The 27,515-nt window shown below is 45.6% G+C and overlaps 1 protein-coding gene across 1 annotated transcript in view; it reads right to left on the reverse strand.

Annotated features, from left to right (window-relative positions):
• Positions 1-27,515, reverse strand: part of QRICH2 (glutamine rich 2) — a 479,286-nt gene that overhangs the window by 141,120 nt on the left and 310,651 nt on the right. The window contains exon 16 of the mRNA XM_069201754.1: positions 14,215-14,280. Coding sequence (XP_069057855.1) covers positions 14,215-14,280 — 66 coding nt within the window. The remainder of the gene's footprint in view (positions 1-14,214; positions 14,281-27,515) is intronic.

Here is a 27,515-nt window from a genome sequence, read left to right on the forward strand (position 1 = left end):
CATTCCGTATGTCTTTTTCATGCATTGCAAGATGGTGGAGGTCTTTGTAATAACGACTCTCGTCTTCACAATTCTGTTGCTTGCATTATTCATTATCCTAATCATTGCAGCCCATGCAACTTATCGCAAATTGCAGTTATGTTGAATAAAAACTATTGAAACTTTACTGCATCTTTGTCATTGCCTGCGTTTGTATCAGACATGATACATCTGTGAGAAAGGGGTAATCTCCGTTTAACCACGACACTCCCTGAGATGTTTTACTCTTGAGTCCATGCGTAAAGGCTGCCACAAATCACCTTTTATTATTGTGTTTCTGGTGAGGTGCTGCTAGTGAGCCGGTAAGATTGGGACAACAGTTGCAACTTGTTGTAGGAGAGACGTAGTCGCCTACAAACAAAAGTACTGTCATCTTTTAACCAGCAGTCTTGCCTAGAGCAAGAGTCCAAACTACGACAATAGTAGGGCTTAAGGCGGTTTATATGAAGTGCCCTGAGGGGGCTTCTGGGAGTACCCAGGTCAACCAAATAGGTGACCTCACCCTTTTTCTCCACTATAGTGTGAGGGCCACTCCACTTGTCTTGAAGTGCCCTGGGAGCAACAGACTCTAGGACCCACACTTTTTGCACTGGCTGGTGAACAGTTAGGACAGCCTTTTTGTCATGCTACTGCTTTTGCAGTTCCTGGCTGGCCTAAAGGTTTTTAGTGGCCTTTCTCATGTACTCAGCCATTCTGGATCAGAGACCAAGTACATAATCTACAATGTCTTGTTTAGGGGGCTTGAGAGGTTACTCCCAGCCCTCTCTTACAAGAGCAAGTAGACCCTACAGGGTGTTCAAACAGGAGTTCAAAGAGGCTGTAGCCCACTCCCTTCTGAGGAACCTCCCTGTAGGCAAAAAGGAGGCCTGGCAGTAGGACATCCCATCTCCTTCTGAGTTTTTCAGAGAGTCCCATGATCATGCCCAAGGGAGTTTTATTAAACCTTTCTATCAAACCATTGGTTTGGGGGTGGTGAACTTGTAAGTTACACTACATTCCTTCCACATGGCCTTCAGGTATGCCGACAAAGTTTGTACCTCTGTCTGATTCCACTTCTTTTGGGAAGCCCACTCTAGAGAAAATTCCCAGGAGGGCTTTCTGCAGGAGCTGTAGTGGTCCTTAGAAGTATAGCCTCTGGATACCTGGTGGCATGGTCCACCAACACCAGTATAAATCTGTTTCCAGAGGCGGTTGGCGGATCTAGGGGACCAACAATATCCACCCTAAACCTCTCAAAGGGAACCCCAACCACTGGCAGTGGAATTAAGGGGGCCTTTGTGGTGCCACCTGTCTTGCCACTGGCTTGACAGGTGACACAGGAGAGACAAAACTCCTTTGTATCTTCAGACATATGGGGCCAGTGAAAGTGTGGGACAAGCCTGTCCCATGTCTTGCTTTGCCCCAAGTGACCTGGCAGGGGTATGTCATGGGCAAGGGTCAACAACAATTCTCTATACTGCAGAGGTAATACCAATCTCCTGGTGGCACCAGGTTTGGGTTCCCTTGGCCCTCACTATAAGATGTTGTCTTCCCAATACACCCTGTGGGTGCCACTGGCATCCCATGCTTCCTGAAGGACAGCTTGCTGTCTTAACCCTTCCAGTGTGGGACAGATTTTCTGAGCCATACTGAATTCCTCCCTGGCTGGTCCCCCTGCACCTTCAAGGTCAGCTGTGTCAGATTTAAACTCTTCAGGTGTAGGTTCTGCCAAGGGAGTGGATTTTTCCTCCTCAGAAAGGCAAATCCTCGCTGGAGGGTTGAGTGGGGGTCAACTTTTTGCCCTTTCTACCCTTGGCTTTAGGTGCCTCTTGGGCCATTGTTTCAGGCTCCAAGTTTCCTTTTTCATTTTGCCCTGTGCCCTCGTTAAAGCAAAAATATGCCCTGGGATGCCCAGCACTGCTGCATGAGCCTCCATCTCTACTTCAGCCCAAGCTGAAGTCTCCAAGTCGTTCCCTAGTAGACACTCTACAGGTAGGTCTGTGGACACAACAACATTTTTAGGACCAGTAAGTCGGTCACCCCCCCCCCCCAGATGAAATCAACAACTGCCATGGGGTGGCACACAGTATTGGTGTGGGTATCAGTTACTTGGTACTGGTGACCAAAGTAGGTTTTGCTCAGGGGACACCAGTTTTTCAGTCACCATAGTGACACTAGTACCTGTGTCCCTGTAAGCCTCTGCCTGAACACCATTTATCAAGGGCAGATGCCTGTACTTACCCATATTAAGGGGGACAGGCAGCAAGGGTGACAAAATCACTGCCCCCATCTAAGACTAAAACAGCCTCAGTAGTCTCTCTGCCTAAACCGGCCCCCACTACACTTCCTAAAGTGAACCCAGCTACACCCTTGGACTAGCTATTGCTACCAGACCCCCCACTACTGCTATTACTAGGGCCACTAGTGGTAGAGGTGGGGGTTGTAGTGGTGGGTGGCTTGGTGCTTTTTTAGGACAGGAGCCGTCTCCTGGCCTATAGCCTTTCTTTCTGCAAACATAACACCAAGGCTTTTTGTTGTGGGAACAAGAGGAAGAGGATTTGGAACCACCCCCAGAGGAATTTTGAGGGCCTGATGAAGACTCTTTAGGTTTATTTTTGTCCCTGCCCTTGTCCTGAAACTTACATGCTTCATATTTCTTGTCTTTATTATCCCCTGTGTGAGCTTTTCTGCTCACCCTTGTTCTGACCCATTTGTCTGACTTCTTTCCCAATTCTTGGGGAGAGGTCAGATCGGAGTCAACCAAGCACTTGTGCAACAAATCAGACACACAGTTATTAAGTATGTGCTCTTTCAGAATATAAGCCCTTATAGTCACTGACTTTGCTACCATGTAACCAGCCTTCCAAAGCCTTCACAGAGCAATCCCCAAAATCAACCCAATCCTGGGAGGACTCTTTCCTGGTCTCCTGAACTTTATCCTGTATTGTTCAGTGGTAAGACCAAAACCATCGAGAAGAGCAAACTTCAAAACTGTGTAATCAGCATCCTCCTCCCTGACAGTGAGTAGTCTATCCCTCTCCTTATCAGAGAAGGAGAGCCAAAGGATAGCAGCCCACTGCCTCTGGGGACCCTCTGTACTTTACAGACCCTCTCCAGAGCAGAAAACCACTTGTGAATTTTGTCCCCCACCTTGTATGGGGGAACAACCTTACTGAGGTTTCTGGAATCAAAAAGGGTCCTCCCTGACCCTAGGCTCCCTGAAACCAAAGTTGCTGCTGCCGCCATGGGGTGCTAACCCCTGCCCCTGCCTGCCCTACCCCTCTCTCCACTGCCAAGGCCTCCCTGTCTAGGGCTAGCTGTTGCTGCTTCTGCCTCAGCTTGGCCTCCTCCTGTCTCAGTGCCTGAGTTCCCGATCTAGAGAATCCCCTGGAGTGGCTCTCCCCAGATGCTGAGGAGATGTGAGAGTGGGCAGAGGAGGATTTATTCCTATTCTGGGAAACCCTCTGAACCAGCCCTCTAGGGACAAATGTGGACCTACAGTTATGGCCCCCCTTTACACTACTGACAGTGCTCCTAGCAGGACTGTGGGTGTTCCTAGGCTTTGCCTGATCCACCCTGGGTTTGTCCTGACCTCCCCCAGTGACTACGACTACCTTCTCTAGCACTGGGGGATCTGAGTCCACCTCTTACTCCTTCTCCTCCTGGCTACCAGCTTGTTCCTGGTCATCCTGGAGGAGCAGGCCATGAAGCAGAGTTTTGTTGGGATTTCTCCTAGTCTTCAGCTTCCTTTCTGCACACAATTCCCTAAGCTCTTGGAAGGTCATTTCGTCATTCCTCATTTCCTTTTAAGGAAAGTCCATGACCTGAGTTGTGTGCTCTGTTGAAGACATGTCAGCTCGCTAAAGTGGTGTAGGATCCCTAACTACTCTAACTAAGTCCCCAAAAAGAAGTTTGGAGTAAGGGCTATGCCTAGACCCTTCTCTTACCCAAACCCAAGAGACTGTTTCCCTGATACTAGGTATAGTGTATACCCCTAGCAAGTAAGTAGTCTTTCCTGCGGATAGTACCAAATGACAGAGTGGTAAGGCAATTGCAAGTGCTCGTCCCACAGCTGCACCACCAATGTAGGAAGCTGGCCTGGTGTGTGGTGGATATCAATGGTACTTACACCTTATACCACATCCAGTTATCCCCTATTAGTGAAGTGTTGGCAGTGTCTAGAAGGCAGTCTCTCTAGAGGTACCTGTCGATGAGCAGCCTACGCTTATCTCTGAAACATGCAAAGCTCATGCAAAACCACTGTAGTCACACGGCACTTACACACATTAAAGAAAACATTCAGTTGTACAAACATAAGGGTACCTTATTTTTGATCACACAATACCACAAAACACTAGAGAGGCAACCCTCCAATAGGAGGTAAGTAATATACTAAATATATACACTAGCAAACCGTAATAGGCATAGAAAAGGTTAGAAAACAGTGCAAGTAGCACTAAGCAATAATGACCATATGGGAAGCCCAAACCATTTACTAAAAATTTGAATGCAAATACAGGACTCCCACCTAGGTGTGTGGAATGTGTAGAGGGGAGCTGGGAGTACTAGAGAACCACAAAGGTAAATAACACAGTACTCCCCCTGCGACCAAGAAAGCAGGAGTAAAACACTAGATTTTCCTCAAACCATCCACAAGGAAGGAAAAGAAGAAAAGAAGACACCCAGGCAAGACTGCAAGAACCCAGCTTTGGATTCCTGGAGAGGAAGACCTGTGGAGAGAGGGGACCAATTCCAAAAGTCACAGTGGAGTCCAGGAGGAGTAGGAGCTACTACCCACCCAGCTGTATGTGCAGGAGGTGGTCAATGATGATGAAGGGAGGGTCAGCACTGCAGCCCTGGAGCTGTAGAAGAGTTCCTGAGGGATGCAGATGTCCCACACTGGAAGGAAGACTGCGAACGGGTGTCTGTCCAGGAATTCCACCAACAAGCCTCGGCAAAGGCAAATATTGCGGTTGGCAGAAAGTGGTGCTGCCGGGGACCAGCAAGGCCCAGGAGGACTCAACCCAGGAGTGGGTGTCACAGGGGATCCTCAGTGACACAGAGGGCCCACAGAAGCAGAGGCAGCACCCACAGGAGTCCCAAAGGACGGGGACACAGAAGTTGGCAAATGAGCCCACACAGCACTACAGCAAGGGATCCCACACCGCAGGAGGACCACGCAGAGGGCTGTGCGTCGCAGGAAGGAGTGCTGGAGCTGCACGTAGCCTGAAGATCCCTTAGAGGAGATGCCAACAAGCCTTGGCAGCTGCAAGAGACGCAGTGTACGGGGAACTTTCCTGCGTGGGAAGGCGAGGGCTTACCTCCACCAAAGTTAGAAAGCTAGCAGAGAGGACCAAGGGGACTACTCCGGACCACCACCTGTGATGCAGGATCCATGCAACTAGGGATGAGAGGAGATCCACGCAGCCATTTGTCATTGCAGCAGGTGCCTGCGGATGCAGGGGAGTGACTCCTTCACTCCAAGGGAGATTCCTTCTTTCTTCTAGTGCAGACTGATGACATGCTACCCTCAGTGGATGCAGAGCCGGGGGAAATTTTGCAGTTCCTGGCAGGAGCCCGGGAAACAATGTTGCAGAAGAGTTCTTCTTCTTGGAGGCAGATTGTCAGGTCCTGGAGGGTACAGTTGCAGTTCCGGAGGCCAGAAGTCGAAGTGAAGGTTGCAGAGGAATCCTGCTGGAATCTTGCAAGTTGAATCTGAGGACCCACACCCAGAGGACAACCCTAAATAGCCCAGAAAGGGGACTTAGTCACCTAGGCAGGTGACGACCTATCAGAAGGTGCCTCTGATATCACCTGCCGGGCCTCGCCACTCAGATGCTCCCAGAAAACCCTGCCAACCTTAGATTTAGGATGGCAGAACCCAGGGACCCTCTGCAGGAGCTCTGAGCACAACCACTGGGGTGGTGATGGACAGGGGAGTGGTCACTCCCCTTTCCATTGTCCAGTTTTGCACCAGAGCAGGAACTAGGGGTCACTGAACCAGTGTGGACCGGTTTATGCAAGTAGGGCACCAAATGTGCCCTTCAAGGCAAAACCAGTGGCTTTGGAGAGGCTACCCCTCCCAAGCCAGTCACATCTATTTCCAAACGGAGAGGGTGTTGCCTCCCTCTCCTAAAGGAAATCCTTTGTTCTGCCTTCCTGGACTTGAGCTGGTCAAGCAGCAGGAGGGCAGAAACCTGTCTGAAGGATGACAGCAGTGCGGGCTGCCTGGGAAATCCCTGCAAACTGGTAGGAGCAAAGCTGGGGGTCCTCTAAGGAGCTCCCGAGTGCATGGAATCATACAACCAATACTGGCAACAGTACTGGGGTATGATTCCGACATGTTTAATACCAAACATGCCCAGGTTCAGAGTTACCAATATGTAGCTGGACATAGGTAGTAGCCTGTGTCCAGTACACACAAAAAATGGCGTCCCCGCACTTACGAAGTCTAGGATAATGGAGCTGGAGTTCATAGGGGCACCTCTGCTCATGCAGGAGTGCTCTCACACACAGGTACCTGCACTCTGCCCTCTGGGCTGAGAGGGCCTACCATAGGGGTGACTTACAGTGACCTGGTGCAGTGACCTGTAGTAAAAACGGGTGCATGCATCTGTTTCACGCAGACTGCAATGGCAGGTCTGCAGAACACTTTGCATGGGCTCCCTAAGAGTGGCATAATAACTGCTGCAGCCCATAGGGATTCCCTTGTGCCCCAATGCCTTGGGTACCTGGGTACCATATTTTAGGGACCTACATGAGGGCACTAGTATGACAATGGAGGGGTGTACAAAGTCAGTAACAACAAAATTTAGAAGGAGAGAGAACAGGTCACTGGCATCCTCGTTAGCAGGATCCCAGTGAACACAGTCAAAACACACTGACAGCAGGCAAAAAGTGGGGGTAATCAGGCCAAAAAGAAGGTACTTTCCTACATACTGCTCAAAGAAAAATCTCCAGATCCAGTCTGATGCCTGGGGGAAATTCTAAGGTAAGGAATCTGCATCTAGAAGTCTCTATAAGATAGACTAAAATTCTAATATTTGAATAGTTTTGACTTGTGCAAAGCTGCCATGGGCAAGCTTGGGATTCCTCCAAAAACCTGTTTACTTCTAATTGCTAGACAGGAAGTTCATATAAAACAGAGGCCTGAAATAAATGTAATCTTGCGGGCCCAATTTCCTAGTTTTGGCACTCAGAATCTTATGCTGGAAGTTTTTAAGCTCCAGAAGAACTGTGAAAACAATATATCCAACTTAATGGAGCCCTGCCTTTCCGTGGCTTTAAGCCCTGTACAGGTGATGGATTTCATTCTCCATCGAAGTTTTAAAGTTCCAACATAAACTGTGAGAGTACAAAAACGGCCACTGTGTACCCATCAGTGCAACCTCGGTGACTCCCGTTTCCACAATTGTCTGGGTTTGAATTTTTGGAGCAAAGTTTGAGGCTTCAGCAGGATCACAAAATCGTAGAATCCGACTCAGTGGAGCCCTGCGTTAAATCTCGTGGTTCGGGAGGGAACTGAGGATCCTATCAACTGCAACAATTGATTGCCATTTGATTTTGGTTTTCTATAAACATTTTTTGATAATTTTATAAGTAATGACCTCAACATTCTATTTCAAATATGTTGGTGGCATTTTGATTCCGACATTTATTTTTAAAACATTTGGTGTAATTTCAATCAAACTATCGCACTCTAAATATCTAAATGCATTTGAGAATATTAATCTTTCTATTTCTTAATTGTAAACCTTTCTAATTCTCTGCGTTACACTGTTTTGACTTTGCAGGAGCTCACCAACATTCCACCAAGAATGAAGCTTCTCTCTTCCCATAGTTTAGCAATCCAGTTTCCTACAAAGACATATTAATTACGGTGACACCTTTGGAAGCTGAGCGAACAGTGGTGTATCCAATTTTAAGCAGCAATATATTTTCACAAGTGTATTCAATAATTAAAATGGCAGGCTCTGTTACAAAGGAATTGTTTAAAGCTCTGCTAGGGACAATAGCTTCATCTATCTATCCAATCCCAAAGAGCGGCTGCTCTATGAAGGCCTGGCCAATCATAGAACACAATCATCAGTAGGTTGGGACGATCTAATGGGTGCATCAGAATTTCTTTAAATTTTAATTATGAGCAAGGGAAAGACATTAAATCAACCAAGTGCACATCTGACCAGTAGGTGGACTGCATCTGCCAAAAACGCCCAACATCCACCAACTGGAGCAGATAGCAATGGTCTTTAATCTTTCAGAAGTGAGATATAGAAATAAAACAACGCTGATCCCTACACATAACATCACTACATTGTCTAGCAGTGCAGGATACACCCCTGATAGAGGATTTGTTATCCTCCACAGGAAGAAACTGATAGCTCAAGATGCAACACACAAAAGTGCTTTACAAATGTAAGCTGGACTAACAGGATTTAGGAGACATCTTCAGATTAAACAGCCCTTCTGTGGTTGACATATTTACAGTAAATGAAAACTCAAAACGCTAGAGCATTGCAATGATATTCCCTCAGAGAGGTTCATTAGCGAATGCACTCTTAAGCAGCATGTTAGAGGTATTTAGGTAGGCTATTTCCCATTTGCCCCTAATCTTAGGGTTGGACTGGAAATGACCTGTTTGAACATGATAGACATATCAGCACGACATACATAATGCTCAGGCATCTTTCAGATTATACTGTGCCATGGCTGTGAATGTTCAATTGCAGCCTAGTGTACAGTGCGAATAGGAAGACCATTCACCTACCATAAAGGACCGAACTTGACATTGCGGGTCATGAAAAAGACATTTTTTGAGGGAGCCCAGGATGACTTGATTGAGAAAATGCTATTCCTTTAAATGGAAACATTTTTGTGCAGTAGAACAGACAACATTTCCCCTTTATTGTGTGATTTATCTTGACTTAGATGACCCTGATCTCCTGACCTGGCTATCACAGTTGACTTGGCCATAACGACTGCCTGTGGGAAAATACCTACTTCTCTTCTTTTATTTATGGAGCCAATATTGTTCCAATCATTTGTAGATGATGTAAAGAGAATATTTCCTCCAGCTAGATAACCAGAACTATCTTGGGAATTAAATAGACTGTTGTTCAAAATTACAGGACGTCTTTTCAGCCAGTGAACAGCAGGGATATAAATTTGTACTGTGACAGATGTGCTTACAGTTGTTATAACTACTATAAAGGGGAGTCAGTGATTTGTTTGTTTTTTCAGAGTGTGAGCTGAATGTTGCTTCACTGAGGAGATTGTATGACTTTACTGTTGTTGTTATTGTGGATTCTGTTCCAGACATCCTTGGCAGGATGGCAGTTCTTGATAATCTGCAGGTAGGCACTGTTTCCTCAAGAATCACATGTTGTGGAAGACGAGGTGCCTAAAACAAATGCTGGCCTGGACCTAACCAGATATCATTTTTGACTTAGTAATAATAAACCAGGGATCTAGCCATGCAGTGTTGTGGAGTGCTCTATATAGTAACAAGAATGCAACAAGGATAGATATCCGACATATAAAGAACAAGCAGGTTAACAATGAGTTCAATCCCAAATAAGAGGAAAACATAAAAACCGTATAATTTCAGATGATTAGGGGTTGGAGAATTTTAAAAAGGTGGGTTTTGCATGTTCTCTGAACTGCACCAATGAGGAAGAAAGTCTGAACTGCAAACCTAGTTCATTCCATAGTCTCACTCCATTCATAGAAAAAGCCTTTTGGTGAGTGTGTGTCCTTTATAAGGCGTCTACCTTTCCAACCTGGCAGAAGATCTAGACAGGATTTGAGTTTAAAGTAGTTGTATTTCTCATTTATACCTCATTGCAATTATTATGGCTGATGTTTCATCTCGCATTGATTGAGGCCTCTTGTTATATATACATTTTCCACGTTTCGTCTTCACTTGATAGAGAACATGTATTTTTTATTTATTTTGAAGTATTTAAAAAGTGCACCATCATCCCCTAGGGGATATCCTGGCACTGAACATAAAACACCATCTCTGCATGCTCAAAAACACTAAAGAGGTAATATCCAGGTCTGCAAGCGTATCCGAAACACAAGTAAATCCTCAGTGAGATGAATTTCCAAGGGTAAAAAATTCCAGAGGAGTGCTGCTACATGATTAAAGGAGCGGCCACCCATTCTGGCTTTCTTAATTTGTTCGCTTCAAATCAAGGTTTGACAAGAAGGAAGTGCTCTGGTGGGTTTGTAAATAGCCACTCTGACATGCTATATGGTTGCCTTGAATCACAGAGTGACTTATGAACATAGCAAAGAAACTTCAAATTGGCTCTTTTCCACACTGGAAGCCAGTGCAGTGATTTGAGGCAGGCCGAGCTTATTTTAGAACTGTTGCAAATCAGTCTAGGTGCCCCGTTCTATGTGAGTTACATACAATTAAATAGTCGGCCATTCCTATTTACAAGGCATTTTCGTAATGTAGTCTGCTCATAATCAGTGACTAGATGATACTTCAAAGTCATGCTGTTGGAATCCAATGAAACAGCTTTCTCACCATGCCCAGGAGTCCAAACCCCCCTACGTCTCCCACAAAGTGAATTCACCTGATCATGCATTGAGAGAGAGCCGCCTAACATAAATCCCAAGTTTTTAGTCAGTCTTTTTGGCATGGGAGCAGTGCTGAGGGCGGTTTGCCACCATGTGTCATTTCAGACTTTATTTGCCCCTCCAACTAGCAAGATTTCAGTTTTATCAGCATTCAATTTCAAGCAGTGTGTCTGCCTCCAAATGGCCGCATCCGACAGACAGCCCCAACAGATTCAAAAGGGGTTTTCGACTGACTCTCGTCAAAAGAGATAATAAGATGGGTATCATCAGCATACAAAAGCATCTCAAAACCCGAGGACATGAAAATGCTCACCAGAGAGGCGACATAGATGTTAAACAGTGAAGGGCTAAGAGACGACCCTTGTGGAACTCCACAGTTGGACAGGTGCAGAGTAGATTAAAATGGGGCCAATTGAACCGAATGGGATTAATTAGACAGAAAAGCTCCAAATGACTGCAGCACACATATAAAGAGGAAAAAGCCTCCATGGATTGTTTTTGTGCAGGAAGGTGTTCCTTCCTGCATAAAAACAATCCCGCCACAAAGCTGACACCCTTGCACCATGGTGCCAGGGTACCTGTGTTGGTGCTAGGCAGCAAAATGTGCGCCATCGCTGGCTGAAAGAACAGGAATGCACCATATCTTCTAAATTCAGTGAATTCCTGCCCTTTCGAATTGGCTCAGGGCAGAGCAGCAAAAATACTTGCGGCACTGCCCTACACCAATTCATGGTAAATATACCCCTTAGACTTCAGGTGTAAAGCTAGACTTCAGGGGTAAAGTTAGGCTTCAGGTATAAAGTTAGACTTTAGGTCTAAACTCAGGCTTTAGGTCTAAAATTGGACTTTTGGCCTAACTTTAACTTTGTGAATCAGGCCCATTACTTTCCTTTTTTCTTACTGGATATTCATGTTTCTTGAGTTTGGTAACACCTGTTCAATCACCTCTGAAGGACCCTAGGCGTTGGTCGCTTGATTACTGCTTCCCACGGTGAGCCAAGAAAGCAAGAATAACCGAAGCCCATACAGAACCACCCAAATCACTGCTAATTACTCCACATTTGTTACCACTCCCTGGAGCACGGTCTGGCATAGTGATTGAAACATTTACAACATTTTATTCTTCAACAACATATGAATTTTTTAATTAATTTAAACTCAGAATTCCAACAAGGTTTACACTTTTTTGTAATTTTGAAATTGTAGAGTTTAATGGAAAAACCTTAACACGAGAAGGTATGTGAGGTGGCATGCTGAGTAAAACAATCTTGAGTGGTCTTATGAAATTCAACGACTAGTAAGATCATTAGAACCACTATTACACTACATTTTGCCAAGTCAACCCTTTATATGGCTCTTTAATCCTGGTGCAGAATCATATTCTTTGGCTCATCAAGATTAAGTGGGCAATACCTAGGAAAGCAATGAGACTGTGCAGCACAGTACAAGCCCAAGCTCTCAGACTTGAGCTGGACTTGTGTTCCACCAAGGCCCGCTCGATACAGGACAGCTTGGACCTCTTGGCGCATATATGAAGGGCGGAGAACAATAACCTACTAGTCATTGGAAAAAAAACTCGGTAACGAGTCCCAAGGTACAATACTTAAGGTATTGAGCTGAACATTACTGGTTGCGTGACTATGTGAGTAATGTTCAGCTATCACATGCTCTCCTAAAAGGTTCGATTAAAAACAGATTTTGCAATGTGCCTGATCTAAGGAAGTTTATTATCTTGAAACCAAGAAACGAAATTCTGCGTATTTTATCCCACCTTCATTCATTTGCCAAGCTGTTGTAGCCCCTCAAGAGAGATTGTTTCGACTTGGCCAATTACCTAACCTTAATGGATATACTGGGGTCACGGCGCACCATATAGTCTGCTCAATGATAATGCTATTTTTGGCACTCTAGTCAAGAGTCTCCCGAACATGTTTTTCTCTGGTATGACCAGTGATGATATCTACAGTACCAACTTTTAAAATCAGATTCCACAATTACCATTAAGCGGACGTTTTAGATTTTCTTAAGCAGGATCCTGAGATAGAGTTGATTCATAATGTATCCAGATTTTTACATTCAACGTTTTTCAAACTAGTAAAATGTTATGATGTCTTTATAGATGTTTAAATGTTTGATGACAAACCAAATAAACAATTAAATAGAGTTTAAATATTCATGCTCCCTTCCTGGGCACCGTTTATTGCCCACTGTGCCACTCTGGCACGGGCCATCCATGTGTAGATCCGACAGCCCTGCGTTAATTGAAGCAATCCACCTAACCCTGACCAGACATTAATTTAAGGATAGCACCCAACACCCATCGCGGTTTTGGTCGCATCAGGCGTGGTTTCTTTCGTCTCGAATGGCAACGGAATGAGCCTTACAGTTCACTCTGGTCATCCCACAACTTAATAAATATATCTGTATTGAACCACTAGATGGCACTATTATGTAAAAAATAAAAACGTATAAGCAACCGTTCCTAGTTGGGCATTGCCAGATCCAGTACGTCAGGTTTTGCGACTCTAAAGTAAACAGTCCTTACTGGATGTGTTAAATCCTATTTGACCTGGATGAAAGCCACTACTGTTGCACTCTTAGCGAATAATCCTCTGTCAGAGACAAAATACGTTGCTTACCTGTAAGAGTAGTACCTGTTAGATGCAGCATCTCTCATAAATTCAATATGCAACCCTCCTGTTGCCCTCTACAACACTAAGGCAAGCCTACCTCGAGTAATCCTCCAAGAAAGGGGTGAGGATGCCATACAAACCCACTGTGATAGCACCAAGGCAGTTTTCATCCTTAGCCTCACAATAACTCACTAGGACAACTTAAGTTTTATCTCTGTACACTGTAGCTGAATGGCCAAGATCATAGTATAGAGATTCCTTAGACCGGGGGTCTTTAAACGGGGGGCCTAAAATGATACGAGAGGAGGACAGGCTCTGGCCAAGAGAAGCGTTATGCCTACAACAGGGTTTTGTTTTAAAATGAAAAAATGAGCAGCAGCAAACCACTCTGGAAAGGTCCATCACTAACATGCTTTGTCATTTATATCCAGGCTGGGAGTATGTGTCAAAAGACAAGGGACTCCAAATACTCTTCAAAACCTCCACCCTCGTTTATAATAATCACACTGTGGATACCTTTACACGTTAGTAAGGCCTGCCTGACCAGAATAGTATGTCTGGCATCATGTATTTTATTGTATTTTTAAAACAGTAACAGAACTTAACTGCAATGTTTAAATAGTCTAGACATGTCTAAACATCACAAATTTAACAAAATAATTGTGAAAAATGTGGCGGGGGCCCTAGAATTTTTTTTTTTCCCTGGGGGGATGGGGGGGGGGCACAGCATTAAAAAGTTTGAAGATCACTGCATACCGTCTCAGGAGAACCACTGTTACAGATAGGTAACTTTTGCATATAGGAAAATACTAGTTATGGGGGCAATGACACAGTGAGTGGTCTTCTCAAATACACTGGGCAGCGTGCTGGGGTACATGGTACCACAGCAAACACACACAGAAAACAAAAGCCATTCGCAAGAAGCAGTAGGTTGGTACTAATCTCAGCTAGAAGCAAGTATAGTGTTACTTACGGCCCAGGCACCATCATGTCCACAGGTCGGTCGCAGGAAATGCAGTGAAAACGAGCAATCAGCTGCCTGTTGGGGTAAAGGAAATACAGGCAATAAACACAAATGGTCTTGGGAGGACAGATAATGCCCACTTTATCAGCTTCAGCGACTCCACAGCAAAGCCCAGAAAAATGTAATGATCCTCAAGGGTAATGAGCATAGTCGTAGTGCACGCATGAGCACTGATTCTGGGAGAACATTCTCAACACTGCTGCCACTGTGTATGTGACCATGAGGGGGTGTATTTCCATATTCACTGTAAACAAAACAGCAAACGTTGCTCACAGCAAGTCACAGCTTTAGGGCAGCACAGTGACCAACTGTATTTCAGGACACAAAGCAAACAGTCAAGGTACAGACGTACAGTGTATTTTAAAAAGGGTGGAGAATTAGCCACACGCCCACTGAAGTACACTAAAACTGATGGTGAAACAAAAACTAAATTTACATATTACCAGTGTAGCAAGGTGCAGTATGCGGTATGAAAGGGGGATCTTACCATGTAATGCTAACATATCACCCAGAAGTGGAGCTCAGGTTTACACTAGTAAACCTTAGCTCAGTCCTGGTAGAGTGGCAAAGAGCAGTCAGGCTACTTGGAGAAACATGTGTAAAGCATTTCACAGCACCAACATGGACAATAATTAATTGACACAACTCTAAAGAAATCCAATACAAATTTAGAAAAATAAAGCAGATTTTTATCTGAATTTAGACATCAAAATGAACTTTGTATCTTACATACAACCGGAGTTGTGGATTTTTAAAGCATTTAAAAATAGATGCACTTTTAGTTGTCAAACGAATACCACTGAAGTCAATGGGGGAAAGCAGTGTGCAATCGGTCACTTATGGTGTGAGTTGCGTGCAACCAACCCGGAGTTAAGGTCTGAGGGGTCCCTAGACCAAGGCTTATAGACAGTACCTTTGTACTTTGCCCAGGGAGTCTGGGTGCAGAGGAAGCCATGCTGTCCTTAGAAAAGACTGGGAAATGCGAGTGCTGTCAATTAAAGATGCAGCACTCAGAAAAAACGCACTTGGTGATTAAGTCACACTCTGCCCTCGGCAAGTAGAGGCCTTTGGAGTCCCATGACCTGTATTCCACAGCTGTCACTCCACCACCATGTCTGGCGGCTCTGGGTGCAGAGGTGGCCTTCCAGCTGTCAATCACTAGAGGCTCACACAAAGCTGCTTTGCCACTTAGTCGAAGTCGCCTTCTTCTTCAGGATGCAGGATCTCAGCAGTGGGCTCATTGCAGACATCGGTCACTATTGCTGAGAGTGGCTCTGAAGTTGGTGACATTGCTTCGGAGTCGGTGACGTCCGGGGATGGGTCTGTTACTGGGCTGGTGACCAACAAGCCTTGTCAGCGGCAAAAGTAATTCACAGGTACTTTGTGGGCTGGAGGTCGGCAGGAGTGGTGTAGCGGCTCGAAACTTGCTTTGAGCCTCACTACAACTCCGAGAGTGCAGGTCACCAATTTCCTTTGGTTTCACTCAAGAGGGGCCCTATGGGTTGCACTTCTTGTGACACAACACAACGAGTCTTCTGCAGGTTGCAGGTAACTGGTTCCACCAGTCAAGGGAGTCTGCTTCAGTGTCTGGTGTCCACTGGAGTCCCTCTTGCTGGGGGCCATGAGATTTTGCCATTGGGCACACGGTGAACACATAGTTCCAATATACGGTCTCCTCAGTGCACTTAAGTGTCCTCTCTTTGCACTGCGGCACAGTCCAAAGCCCTGTGGTCGGTGACAGCGTCTTCTCTGTGCCTCTTCTTGGATTCAAGGTGAGAACTGAGTTTCCGGTGCCAGTGGAGCCCCTCAAATCCTAGTTTAAAGGGCGTTAAGGGTGTGAGGGACAGTGGGCAATGGGCTACTGGTCCCTGCGGTTAGTCCGCCCCTGAGATGATGACTTCCTGTAGGGGTACATCACCTTTCCACTCATAACTTTCTAATTTCAAAGTCTGCCAACATGGCAGGACCTTTCCTCTGCTGTATAGACCTCCTAGCCCATCCTACAGGTGTGGCTAAACTCTTAGAGGTGCAGGGCTCCTGAATAACTAATTTTCCCATCTGTCAGCCTGGACAGGGTGGGAAGGGCTTTGTCCTTGAGTGGCGGAAAAGGGATTACATATCAAGGCCTTTGAGGCTCACCGCCTTGATTACTGTAAGCACTGGACATCCTGGTAGGGTGGAGGTGTGACCTCCTCCCTGCGCAGGTCCTATGTCTACATCCTCGGGGAAGTGTTAGCACAACCCGCAGGAGCGCAGACTCCTGTCTTGGAGCGAAATGGTACATGCTAGCAAGCCCTGGGCATGAGAATCGTGCTCAGGGTTAAAAAGCATGGTGTTTGACACCAAATATGGGGGAAATTGGTCATCCAAACATGGAGCTGGACATCTGGGGTTTGCCAGGGTGCCAGCCCATGTTATCGTATGTACCGCTGGTTACTTGGGGTAGCATTACATTTTAAATGCTATCACAGGGTCATATATGCCCGTGCATATATGTCCTCACTCATAACACAGTGCCCCCTGCCCCCTATGCTATAGGAAGCCTGCCCTTGGCGTGACTGACCTGTACTATGGGCAGTGAAGGGACTCTACCTGCACTTGGTGTGGACAGAGTCAAACTTGAGCAGACAAGCTGCTCGTGCAGGCTGACATGGCAGTTCTACAGGCTTTGCTTTTACTCGGGCCAAGCAGGGTAGCTCAATCAGTGCTGCAGCCCTGGTAACCCCTTTACCATCTTGGCCATGGGTACCACTGGTACCATTTACTAGTGCCTTGCATGGGTGGTAAAGTCCTTGACAATTGGGTTTACCAAATCACAGTACCATTTAAGGGAAAGAGCACTGGCACTGACGTCTGAATAGTAGACCTCAGTGCACTTTCAGATCAAAAACGACAGCATCAGTAGTCTAAATGGTGGCAAAAAGTGAGGGGGGGATTTGCAAAGAGCCCAGTTTCTTACAGCCAGGCAACACCAAATTAGTGAATAGTGATGGAATATAACATTAAGAACGGGTCCCTCAAGGTGCATTCCATTCTATTGTTCTTAGCTTTTCTGTACCATTACAGATAGGGAACAACCATAGGCAAATCAGTCTTGGCTTTCCACAAAAATTAGAAGGCTAGACAGAATTGCTAGGAAATGCCGTCTCTGCCTGTTCCTGGCGCAGTACTATCTCAAGAGGTCCCAGTACTTAGTAAGTGTTCCATTCATCATATTTTGTTGTAATGGTAAGCCTCCCTAGATCTAGAAGTACCAACGGGCTAGATTTACCAAGCCCATGGTTTGCCATTGCATCACGCAAGACAATGCAAGGGCTTAAGTTATATTTACTGAACCACTCAAAGTACTTTGCATGGCTCTGCGTGGCTTAGTAAATCCAGAGGAACGCAAGACAGCGCAAATCACTGCCTTCAGTTGCTCTGCTTTGGGAACACATTCCCGTGCATCCATCCATGGATTATGGTGTATTCCTAGATTTACTAAGGTAGTAAACCTGGCAGTGCATCGAAATGCTAGACCATCCCAACAGAGGAGTAACCTGGAGAAATGTGTTTATTTCTCCTTGTTATTTCTTCTTTCTATATGTGCTGCATTCTACAAGACAAATAGAAAGAGGAAAACGCCTTTAAGGATTGGTTTTGTGCAGGAAGGCATTCGTTCCTGCACAAAAGCAATTCTGCCTGTAACACAGGCACCCTTGCACCATGGCGCAAGGGTGCCTGCGTTGGTGCTAGGCTGCACTGTGTGCGTCAGTGCAGAGAAAGAGCAGGAATGCGCCATGTCTTAATAAATGTGGTGCATTTCTGCTCTCTCCATTTGACGTTCTGCAACAAAGGAAGCTGTTTTGCTTCATTGCGTTGTGTCTAATGTTGGTAAATTTGGCACCAACTTTCCTACGATGACAGATTACACCTGCATGTCACTAATGAGACCAATCAAGACAATTTCCATCTGGAGTGGCTTGTACTCCAGTGCAGATGGGGGCGACCTAGAAGGAGAGGCGTGGCTGTTTATTTTTCAGAATGGTCCCAACTGGTATGGCATGTGGTTCTCCAAGTCAAGAGTGCATTAGGGAAGCTAAAAATGTTGAGATGGAATTTCTAATGATAAGCTCAGTTGATTCAAGCAGTTACATTCCTGGCCTCAATGACCCTTGCCAAGTGAAAAGTGCATGTCCATAGGTTATGTAAACAACCAGCTGTGTTTATGGATTCGAGCTGCACCTCAACAAGGCCACCGTGGGCCTACATGCATCTAGAGTTGCATTTGTGTGTTCCTATGCAGAGGGGAGACGACCTAGCAGTACAGGTTCGACTGTTTCTTTTGAAGCAATGCCAAAACCGATTTGGTTCCTCTGTGGTTATAGCACAAAAACCGAAAAAAATAAGGGAATGGAACGCTACCCTGAGTCATTATCATTGTCGGTACAAGTAGTTCCATCAACCAGTTTTTGAGCCATCGTGGATTATAGAACGGCACGGATAGGTCAGTTCACTTTGGGACTTGGCTTAAGTTCGGTTTAGGGCAGTGACTGATTTAAAAAGTGAAAACAGTACTTGCCGCGCGCATGTATAAAATACAAATTATTCCAGATTAATTGAGGGGGGTGTATAGTGAAGAAAGCCTTAAAACCACCTGGCAAGCAGTGTGAGCCCAGAGGACAAAAAAAGGCACCCAGCTGAGGGTGGGGAAGAGTATTTGGTGCCTCCCTGGAGGCGACAGGGGTTGTTGTTGAACAGAACAAGTAGAGTTCGTTTAGCAACCAAATCAATGGCAATAGCCGATCCAGAACTAAGCCTGGCTTGGCCTAGATCCCGAACCACGAGCTATGCCATCAAAAAACCACCAAGCCTGCTAGACGTGCTGTCACTTTCCTGTACTGCATTTTAAGCTGCACGATTTATGTACGTAAAATGAACGCACATTTTGTATTTGATTACTACCCGTGGTCTATTACATCAGCTCTCCTTCATTAGACAGGGCTCTGCTTGTGTCTTACTTCAACAAAACTAAATAATAGAGGGAGAAAGAGGACAGTGTCATAGATAGTCTGTGGCTCATCCTCCATTAAGCTCTGGTAAACCAGGCCTAAGTCTGCCTTGGCTAGCCCAAGTAAGAAGAGACACTGGCTTGTAAATCAGAAGCCTCTCCTGATCGCAGCATGGCTTTTGGAAAAGAGAGAAGCTTACTGACGACAACGAGACATAGCATGTAAAGAGGTGTCACGTGAGGTACGTTAAATAGGTGATTACCCTGATACATTTCTGATACTTACGTTTACTCTTAAAACAACATTTGTGTTTTAAGTCAGTCACCTTAATGTAGCTGATGTTAGGGACAGAGCTTTTAAGGACTTTTTACGTCTGGCCTGTCAGCACAGCTGAAAGCAAGACTTGTGAGATCAACCTAAAAAAGAGATTTCAGGAGTACTACACAGAGGGGCTTAGGCTGCACCCACTTGTTGGTGGATAGGAGTACATGTTTTGATTGGGTAGGAATTGTGTGCCGCCTCAGAGAAAGTGCTTCCCCAACAAGTAGCTCTGATAAAGTTGTTTCCTTAGCCAGCTGCCTGAGCCAGCCAGCAGTATGCAGCCTAGAGATAAATCACTAATGCACATGTATCAATTCAGAGCTCCACACATTACAGAATAATGCTGTTAGGCCCTGATTTATACATTTTTTTTTTGCAAAGCAATAGCGTCACTTGTATTTTGTAAGTTTGCGCCACTTATGAGTCAAAAAATGACACTAATGCAGCGCAAAAAAGTATAAATCAGGGCCTTAGGGGGTCATTCCTACCCTGGCGGTCATAGACCGCCAGGGTAAAAGGGAAGCCGGCGGTTTCCAGACGGCTTCCCGCTGCCCCAGGGAATCCTCCACGGCCATGGGGATTCCGACCCCCTTCCCGCCAGCCTGGTTCTGGCGGTTTTCACCGCCAGAACCTGGCTGGCGGGAACGGGTGTCGTGGGGCCCCTGGGGGCCCCTGCAGTGCCCATGCCACTGGCATGGGCACTGCAGGGGCTCCCTAACAGGGCCCCACATTGATTTTCAGTGTCTGCGTGGCAGACACTGAAAATCGCGACGGGTGCAACTGCACCCGTCGCACAACTCCGCCGGCTCCATTCGGAGCCAGCTTCCTCGTTGCTGGTGCTTTCCCGCTTTCTTTTGGCGGTCGCCCGCCCGCCCAGCGGGAAAGTCAGAATCACCGCGGCGGTCATTTGACCGCGCAGCGGTGTTCTGGCGGGGGAACTTTGGCAGGGGGCCTCCGCCGCCCGCCGAAGTTAGAATGACCCCCTTAGTGTTTTAGATAAGCAGATACTTTACAATGTTTTTGGCAGCCACACAGATCCCCTTCCCTTTCCATGATTACATTTATATTTTACAGTGTAGTTGCATGTTTGCAAGCAGTATGGGATGTGGAAGGCTACACTACGCTACACACATTTTTAAATCTACCTTTATCGCACAGCTGTCACCTGACCTTATGTGATCAACAAAAAAAGTGCATTAAGATTGCCCTTTGGCTTATGACCAGGGCTGGGCTGGGGAACCAAAGCAGCCATGGCAAATAGGCTCAAACCAGCCCATCCCACTCATCTCTGTGCAATATCTCTCTTTCCATCCATCCATTCCCTCTCCTTCTCTCCTTTCTCTCTCTTCTCCCTCTCTAATCGATTTTTCTCTTTATTCCCCCATCTCTTGCACCACATGTATGCACAAGTTAACCTTGGGGAGCTGGAGAAAGTGACGGGGTGCCAGCAGTGGTCCTCTGTCCTAAAAAACAGCCTCCAGGGGCTCCATCCCACCGGGGAAATGTCCAGTGGAATAAAAGGCCTATCTGGCCATGCTCGTGACAAATCTTATTCTCAACACAGAAGGAAAAAAGTGTTTATAATGGCAAGCCAATGATGATGCACATTAGTCCCTGGCTCCCTTGCCCTGTGAAAGATGGCACTGACTGATTACGAGTGTACATCTACCTAAAAATGAATGTGCTTCAGTGTCAGGTCTGGTTCAACAGTCCTTTAATTTTCAATTTTCCATTTTATAGTTCCCCTTTCATTTCATTGCTTCTTCTCTTTTTATTTTAATTTTTCTGAAGAGGATACTACAGCTTTCCAGGCAATGGTAATGGGTTCCTTGCATGCTACTCATTTCATTTGCATTACACCATATCCCACATGGCCACTTGTAAATGGGGCAACCATTATTGAGTGTATTATTATTTTTCCAATACAAGACAGCCCCCATGTTTGTTCTAAACGTGATGATAACCCTGGAACTTTAAAACAGCGATAGGCTATGTACAATTCCCCTGCAAGACTCATTATTGGAAACATATGCCCATGTTTAGACAGCAGCATATTTTTTTTTACTTGTATTCATTTCATTTATCTTACATACGCTGTTTAGTTTGTGTGTGTTTTTATTGTGGTAGAGGATAATGCAAGAATGAGAGTGAGTCAGTGAATGGATGCATGAGTGCAAAGATAAGTGACAGAGTCAATGTATAATGACTTACTGAGTGCTCAAACCAATCCATAACTGAATAGACACTTTCATCCATAAACAAGAATTATTGCCACTGCAATGCCTGTTCGACTAAAGTTCGACTGCTTGCTGTAGTTGTTTTTGTCAGTTTCAGGTCAGTCCCTCCTTGTACTGTCTGCGAAGCCCTGTGCACTGTTTTCCTAGGTTCACATTATTTTAACCGTCTACATGACATGTTCTGTTATGCCACTATTCCGCTCTGTGGCAGTGAACTGCCCCACAGTTTCCCATTTCCAATGATTTCTATATTTATTTCTTACTTTTAAGTTTCAAAGAGCTCCATTCTGTGGGAAAAAATCCTGTGCAGAGCTAATATTTTATGGGGCGGGCTCTATTGCTGCTGGCAGATCCTGTGTGCTCTCACTGGTTTGTGATTTCCAGTTCTACTGCTAGTGTTCTCCTGAGTGATCAGTGGCCTCTAGATGTGGCTGCCTCTGTCTTTCCTGTGTGAAAAAACTCAACTTCCTGTCTGCCTGCTGTGTTCCTGATGGGCATGAGTACACATCTTAAATAAGCATTGGCAAAACCAACGTGTCTGACTTCTTGATATGTGAAGTATTTGATGATAGTTGAGTGACTTTGTTTGTGTTACTCCTAGTTGTCTTATCCAATAATAAAGCAATCGCTTGGAAAACAACAATATGGAAGCTTTGAGTAGAGTACCTTTTTCACAGACTATATTGACAGAATTAAACTGTACCCTAAAAGAAGAGTGTTATGAAACTAAGTCCGAAAAGTAAGTATTTTGTTGCAGCAGTGCTGTTCAGACATATCTTTATTTTGTGAAAAAAGAAAGCCGTAAATCCAATAAGATGCTGATGTAACAGCAAAGTGAAACAAATGAAAATGAAAAGTGTTGTGCCTCTATGACACGCCAAGGGAGCGAAACAGCAAGCATTTCTTTAGAAAAAAGCCATAAATCAGCATTCAGAAAAGTGTTCTGGCATTAAGGTAAATGTATGACAAAGAACACACAATGAGCCACACGCTGCAGTGAGATTGCAGTCTAACAAAACGACTACTTGATCCCCGATCACCAAACCCTAATATGATACAAATGGGACATGCAGCAAACACCGAAATGCTACAGCCTTGATGGCCATCCCACCCAAGTAATGATAAACCATGAAAAACATATGGAAGAAAATTGTTGTAGGGGGCCGCCACAAAGCCCACTCTCTCTCTGTACTTGTGATTGTAGGTTTTGAAAAAATCGATAACTTGTGGCATTCAAAGGCCAAGGCTGTCTGTAACTAGAGCGTAAACAAACTGAATATTATGTTTTAAGTATCCTTATACTGGGGAAAGGGGCGTGCACAAGGGTCCTGTTTGCCTTATTACGATTCCATGATATCCTATGGAAATTGTAATAAGGTGGACAGGATATCTGTCACGTTTGTGTCGGAGTATTCCCTCCACCAAGGCCTAAATCAGGCCCATAGTGTTCCATGGTATCAAATGTGGAACTTAGTCCAGTAACGCAAAGGGGTTTATAGCACAGTTGCCATCAGACTACATGTTATCCAAGAGCTGATACAGACCTGGGTTTTCCTGCTGCTGATATACCATTACTTTCTCCAAGATCTAGAAGACAGAGAGGACACTGGTTCTGTTTTTATGTGGACTTGTGGAATCAAGAACTTGGAGAAAGATAACCGCATGACAATGATCTGCCCGTCACTGGAGTGGAGTGTGCAATAACGGCTAATTACCCTCTCTGTAGTTAAGGGACTGAGCCTGAGCCAACTGACTATTAAGACGGGGTAACTAACAGCTGTTATTGCCCTTGGGGCGAGGGCAATAAAGACTATTAACCTTCCCCCCTCCACACACAAACCCAACATAGGGAGCACTGCGGGAGCATGAGCAGCCCCTCACCTGGGGGGCTCCATCCTTCTGTGGTGCTCCGTTTGACTCTTCTTATTAAGCTGCTGGCATACCATAGCAGTATGGATTCCTTCCCTTGATTTCGATGAAAGAAAACCGAAACAGCCAAAGAAAAGTAAAGAACAGTCACCTCGGTTAGATAAAGCTGAGGGAGTGCCACACGCGGGTGGATTTGTTTTTGTCACCCAAACATTCAGGCGCGAGGCTGCATTACTCCTCCAGCAATATTTGCCCAAAATGCAGACATAGGAAGCTAGCCATCTACAGAATGTTCCCATTGCAGGTCTGCAATGTTCAGTATAGCCAGCATTCTGATTGACTAATCAGCGCCCAAAGTTCAATTCCGAGTACTAATTAGACCTGCACGTCTAGATGTTGGAGTCAGTGGTCTGGTTGGCTAATAGCCTGTTATGATTTGGATTTCTGTGAATATGAATATCTATACTGCCTGTATACTTTTAAGGGACGTTTCAGTGAGTGCACCGAGGCAAATGCCGACCTCTGATAAGAATGCATCATGCCTAGTTTATGTTCTCAGTGGATGTCAGATTTACCAAGCCACGCAAAGCCATGGTCCTTGGTTGCTTGGTAAATGTAGAGTAATGCAAGGCAGGTTACACTGTGCCGGTAAGGCATTACATGGGTTGAATATAGTTGTCCCCATGCACCCATCCATGCTTTTTGAGGCATTCCCAGATTTACCAAGACATGTTAACCTGGGAATGCGTCAAAGCTGTACACCTTTCCAGTAGAGGTGCAACAAGGAGAAATAGCTTGATTTCTCCTTGTTGTTTCCTCTTTCGAATTGTGCAGCACACTTAGAAGGAGGAAAGCACCTCTAAGTATTGTTTTTGTGCAGGAAAGGATCACTTACTACACAAAACAATCCTGCAATTCAGGCAACCTTTGCACCATGACGCAAGGATGCCTGCATTAGCGCTAAGCAGTACAGGGTGTGCCAGCACAGGGAGAGAGCAGGAATGTGCCATATCTTAGTAGATATTCCTCCTCTCTTTATTTGACATAGCACAGCAAGTTGTCTTGCTGTGTTGCGCTGTGTCAAATATTGATAAATCTGCCCCCAGGTTTCATCACTTCATGGTCAACAATTTACCTACTGAATGACATCATCATGTCTATAGTAATATCTCTCTAAGGAAATCTTCATGTCATACACATGCGTTTCACAAAGGTGCAGCCTAAATGATGATGAGCACTAGATATACTTACCCTAAAAATGTGGATTTCTCTATAACACTGCCTTTCAGGATATCAAACTCTGCTCTCTTAAAATGTCTGATAACTACTGGACCAGACATTGAGAAGTTATTTCCTTGTTTCATTCTGAGGAAGCCATGACTATCTGATGTGCAGAATCATCACAATTGTAACTCACTCTACAATTACACTGAAAGGGTTCTACGGCAGGACGGGAGGCGAGGAGTATGCTTTACTTTCTACTGCATCAACACAGCACATAGCCAGACATGTTATACCAGCTAGGGACTCATTGGGAGGAGCTACAAACACATGATCATTAAACCATTATTAGCAAACCTTATTATGCCTAAAGAAACATTGCATGTTCAGACACTGCCTCTCTCTTTGTTGCACAGAAGCTAGTGAAGGGCCGTTCGTGTTTCTTCTATGATATTGTCATTTCATGAGAGAGTTTTGTGATATGCATTGATTCTCTCACTGTCCTTATTTTCATGTTTATTCTGTGTTTGCCTGGAATATATTTGCTTAGAATGGTTCAAGGAATTCTGTTCATATGTTTTATTAGGGTCTCGGGAGCCCACACCCCACCCTGAAAGCAGTCGAGTGTCTTCTTCTATGCTGCCTCAAGTCATATTGTTGGCTTCATGAAAGCACTTGCTCCTATCTCAGCAGGTGCTGTGTGTGTGATGCTGTGACAGGGGAAGCATCTCACCTCAGAAACCATTCCATCTCTGCCATTTTATGGAGTGAAAAGGTGCAAGTAGGGCCAAACGTTATAGCTGTCAGACTTGTCAACCCACATAGTGCCACTATGTGTCACACCATATCAGCTCCCTTCACACGGTCACCGGCTGAAAAGTCGATGTCACACAGTGGCAGGGAGGGTGAACTGGAAACCACTACAGTGTGTTTCAGCTCATCTTTGTCGGCGCTGAATAGATGATGTCCACTTCAGGTTTTAAAAACCCCCCAGCGGATCTGATTTTCTGGAATGAAAAGGTCAACAGAAAGAAGTTACAATAAAATGCTCCAGTGGCCGCCTTGGCAAGCTTTTGTTTGTTTTGGAGTGTGGAGATGTTGGTGGGGAAGGAGGCAATAGAGTATCTTAGGCAATTCTTAGCACAAGCCCCAACAACCCTCATACAATGAAATAGTTTTTGAGAGTGGCAGGTCTGACTTCCGTCGGCTGGAGGTTGTTTTCTTCAATGAAGCAGCAGCTTTAATCTCAAAGTCGTGTGTCCGTGATTGGCTGCCCTTTCCTCCTTTGCCCACACACGTGTGGCTCACCTATGCCGGCTATCACATTTAAAAAAAATCCCCAAATGGTTCTACTGGTTAATGGGTTTTTCTCATTTAGAGGGCCTCATTCCTTGTCATTTAGTGCACTGTGTTCCGGGTTCCGCCTCAATATTCACAGTTAGCTTAGCTCTTAAATAGAAGTATTCTGGGGAAGATTCCAAGGGTTACCATTGGTTTCTAGTGCTTTGAATCAATCTGGTTTAACAAAGTGTATTAGTGAAGTTGATGAGTCATACTTCCTCAATGAAGAGTTGATGGTCTCTACTTCTCCAATGCGGAGGGAATTGGCAAAGGAAGTGGAGACCTCATACACATTGACTCCTGCGTCTTCTCAGGTCTTTATCCAGTCAGTTGTTGTATAGCTATTTTAGCTATGTTTTAGACATGTTATTTTAATGAACAAGGCCTGCTGTTGTTCACTTTAGTCCAGTTACATTTTATTCAGCATCGCTTTATTTTACTAGCATTAGCCACATTTGTGGTGTTGTTTTATTTTCTCTATCTGTATGTTCCTCTGCCTAGTAAAGTATGACGTTCTTAGCACTACATTCATTTCACTTTGTGCTTTCTTCAAGGTTGCAGTCAGACAGGGTTGCCAGCAAAATGAGTACACTGTGGCCCTCATTCTGACCCTGGCGGTTCTCTACCGCCAGGGCCAACGGGGGCGGGAGCACCGCCGACAGGCCGGCGGTGCCCCCTTGGGCATTCTGACCGCGGCGCTTTGGCCGCGGTCAGAACGGGAAAACCGGCGGTCTCCCGCCGGTTTTCCACTGCCCGTAAGAATCCTCCAAGGCGGCGTAGCTCGCTGCGCTGCCGAGGGGATTCTGACAATCCCTACCGCCATCCTGTTCCTGGCGGCTCGCCCGCCAGGAACAGGATGGCGGTAGGGATTGTCGTGGGGCCCCTGGGGGCCCATGCAGTGCCCATGCCAATGGCATGGGCACTGCAGGGGCCCCCGTAAGAGGGCCCCGCTAGTATTTCACTGTCTGCGTAGCAGACAGTGAAATACGCGACGGGTGCAGTAGCACCCGTCGCACCTTCCCACTCCGCCGGCTCGATTACGAGCCGGCATCCTCATGGGAAGGGAGTTTTTCCCTGGGCTGGCGGGCGGTCTTTTGGAGACCGCCCGCCAGCCCAGGGAAAAACTCATAATACCCTCCGCGGTCTTCTGACCGCCGCCCGCCAGGGTCATAATGAGGCCCTGTGTCTCTGACATTCACAGAAGCATACATATCCTTATGTGGGGACCTTTTCTTAGAACATCAGTTGTTTTATTATAAAACACTTCTCT

The sequence above is a fragment of the Pleurodeles waltl genome, chromosome 7 (assembly GCF_031143425.1).
Source record: "Pleurodeles waltl isolate 20211129_DDA chromosome 7, aPleWal1.hap1.20221129, whole genome shotgun sequence".
NCBI lineage: Eukaryota > Metazoa > Chordata > Amphibia > Caudata > Salamandridae > Pleurodeles > Pleurodeles waltl.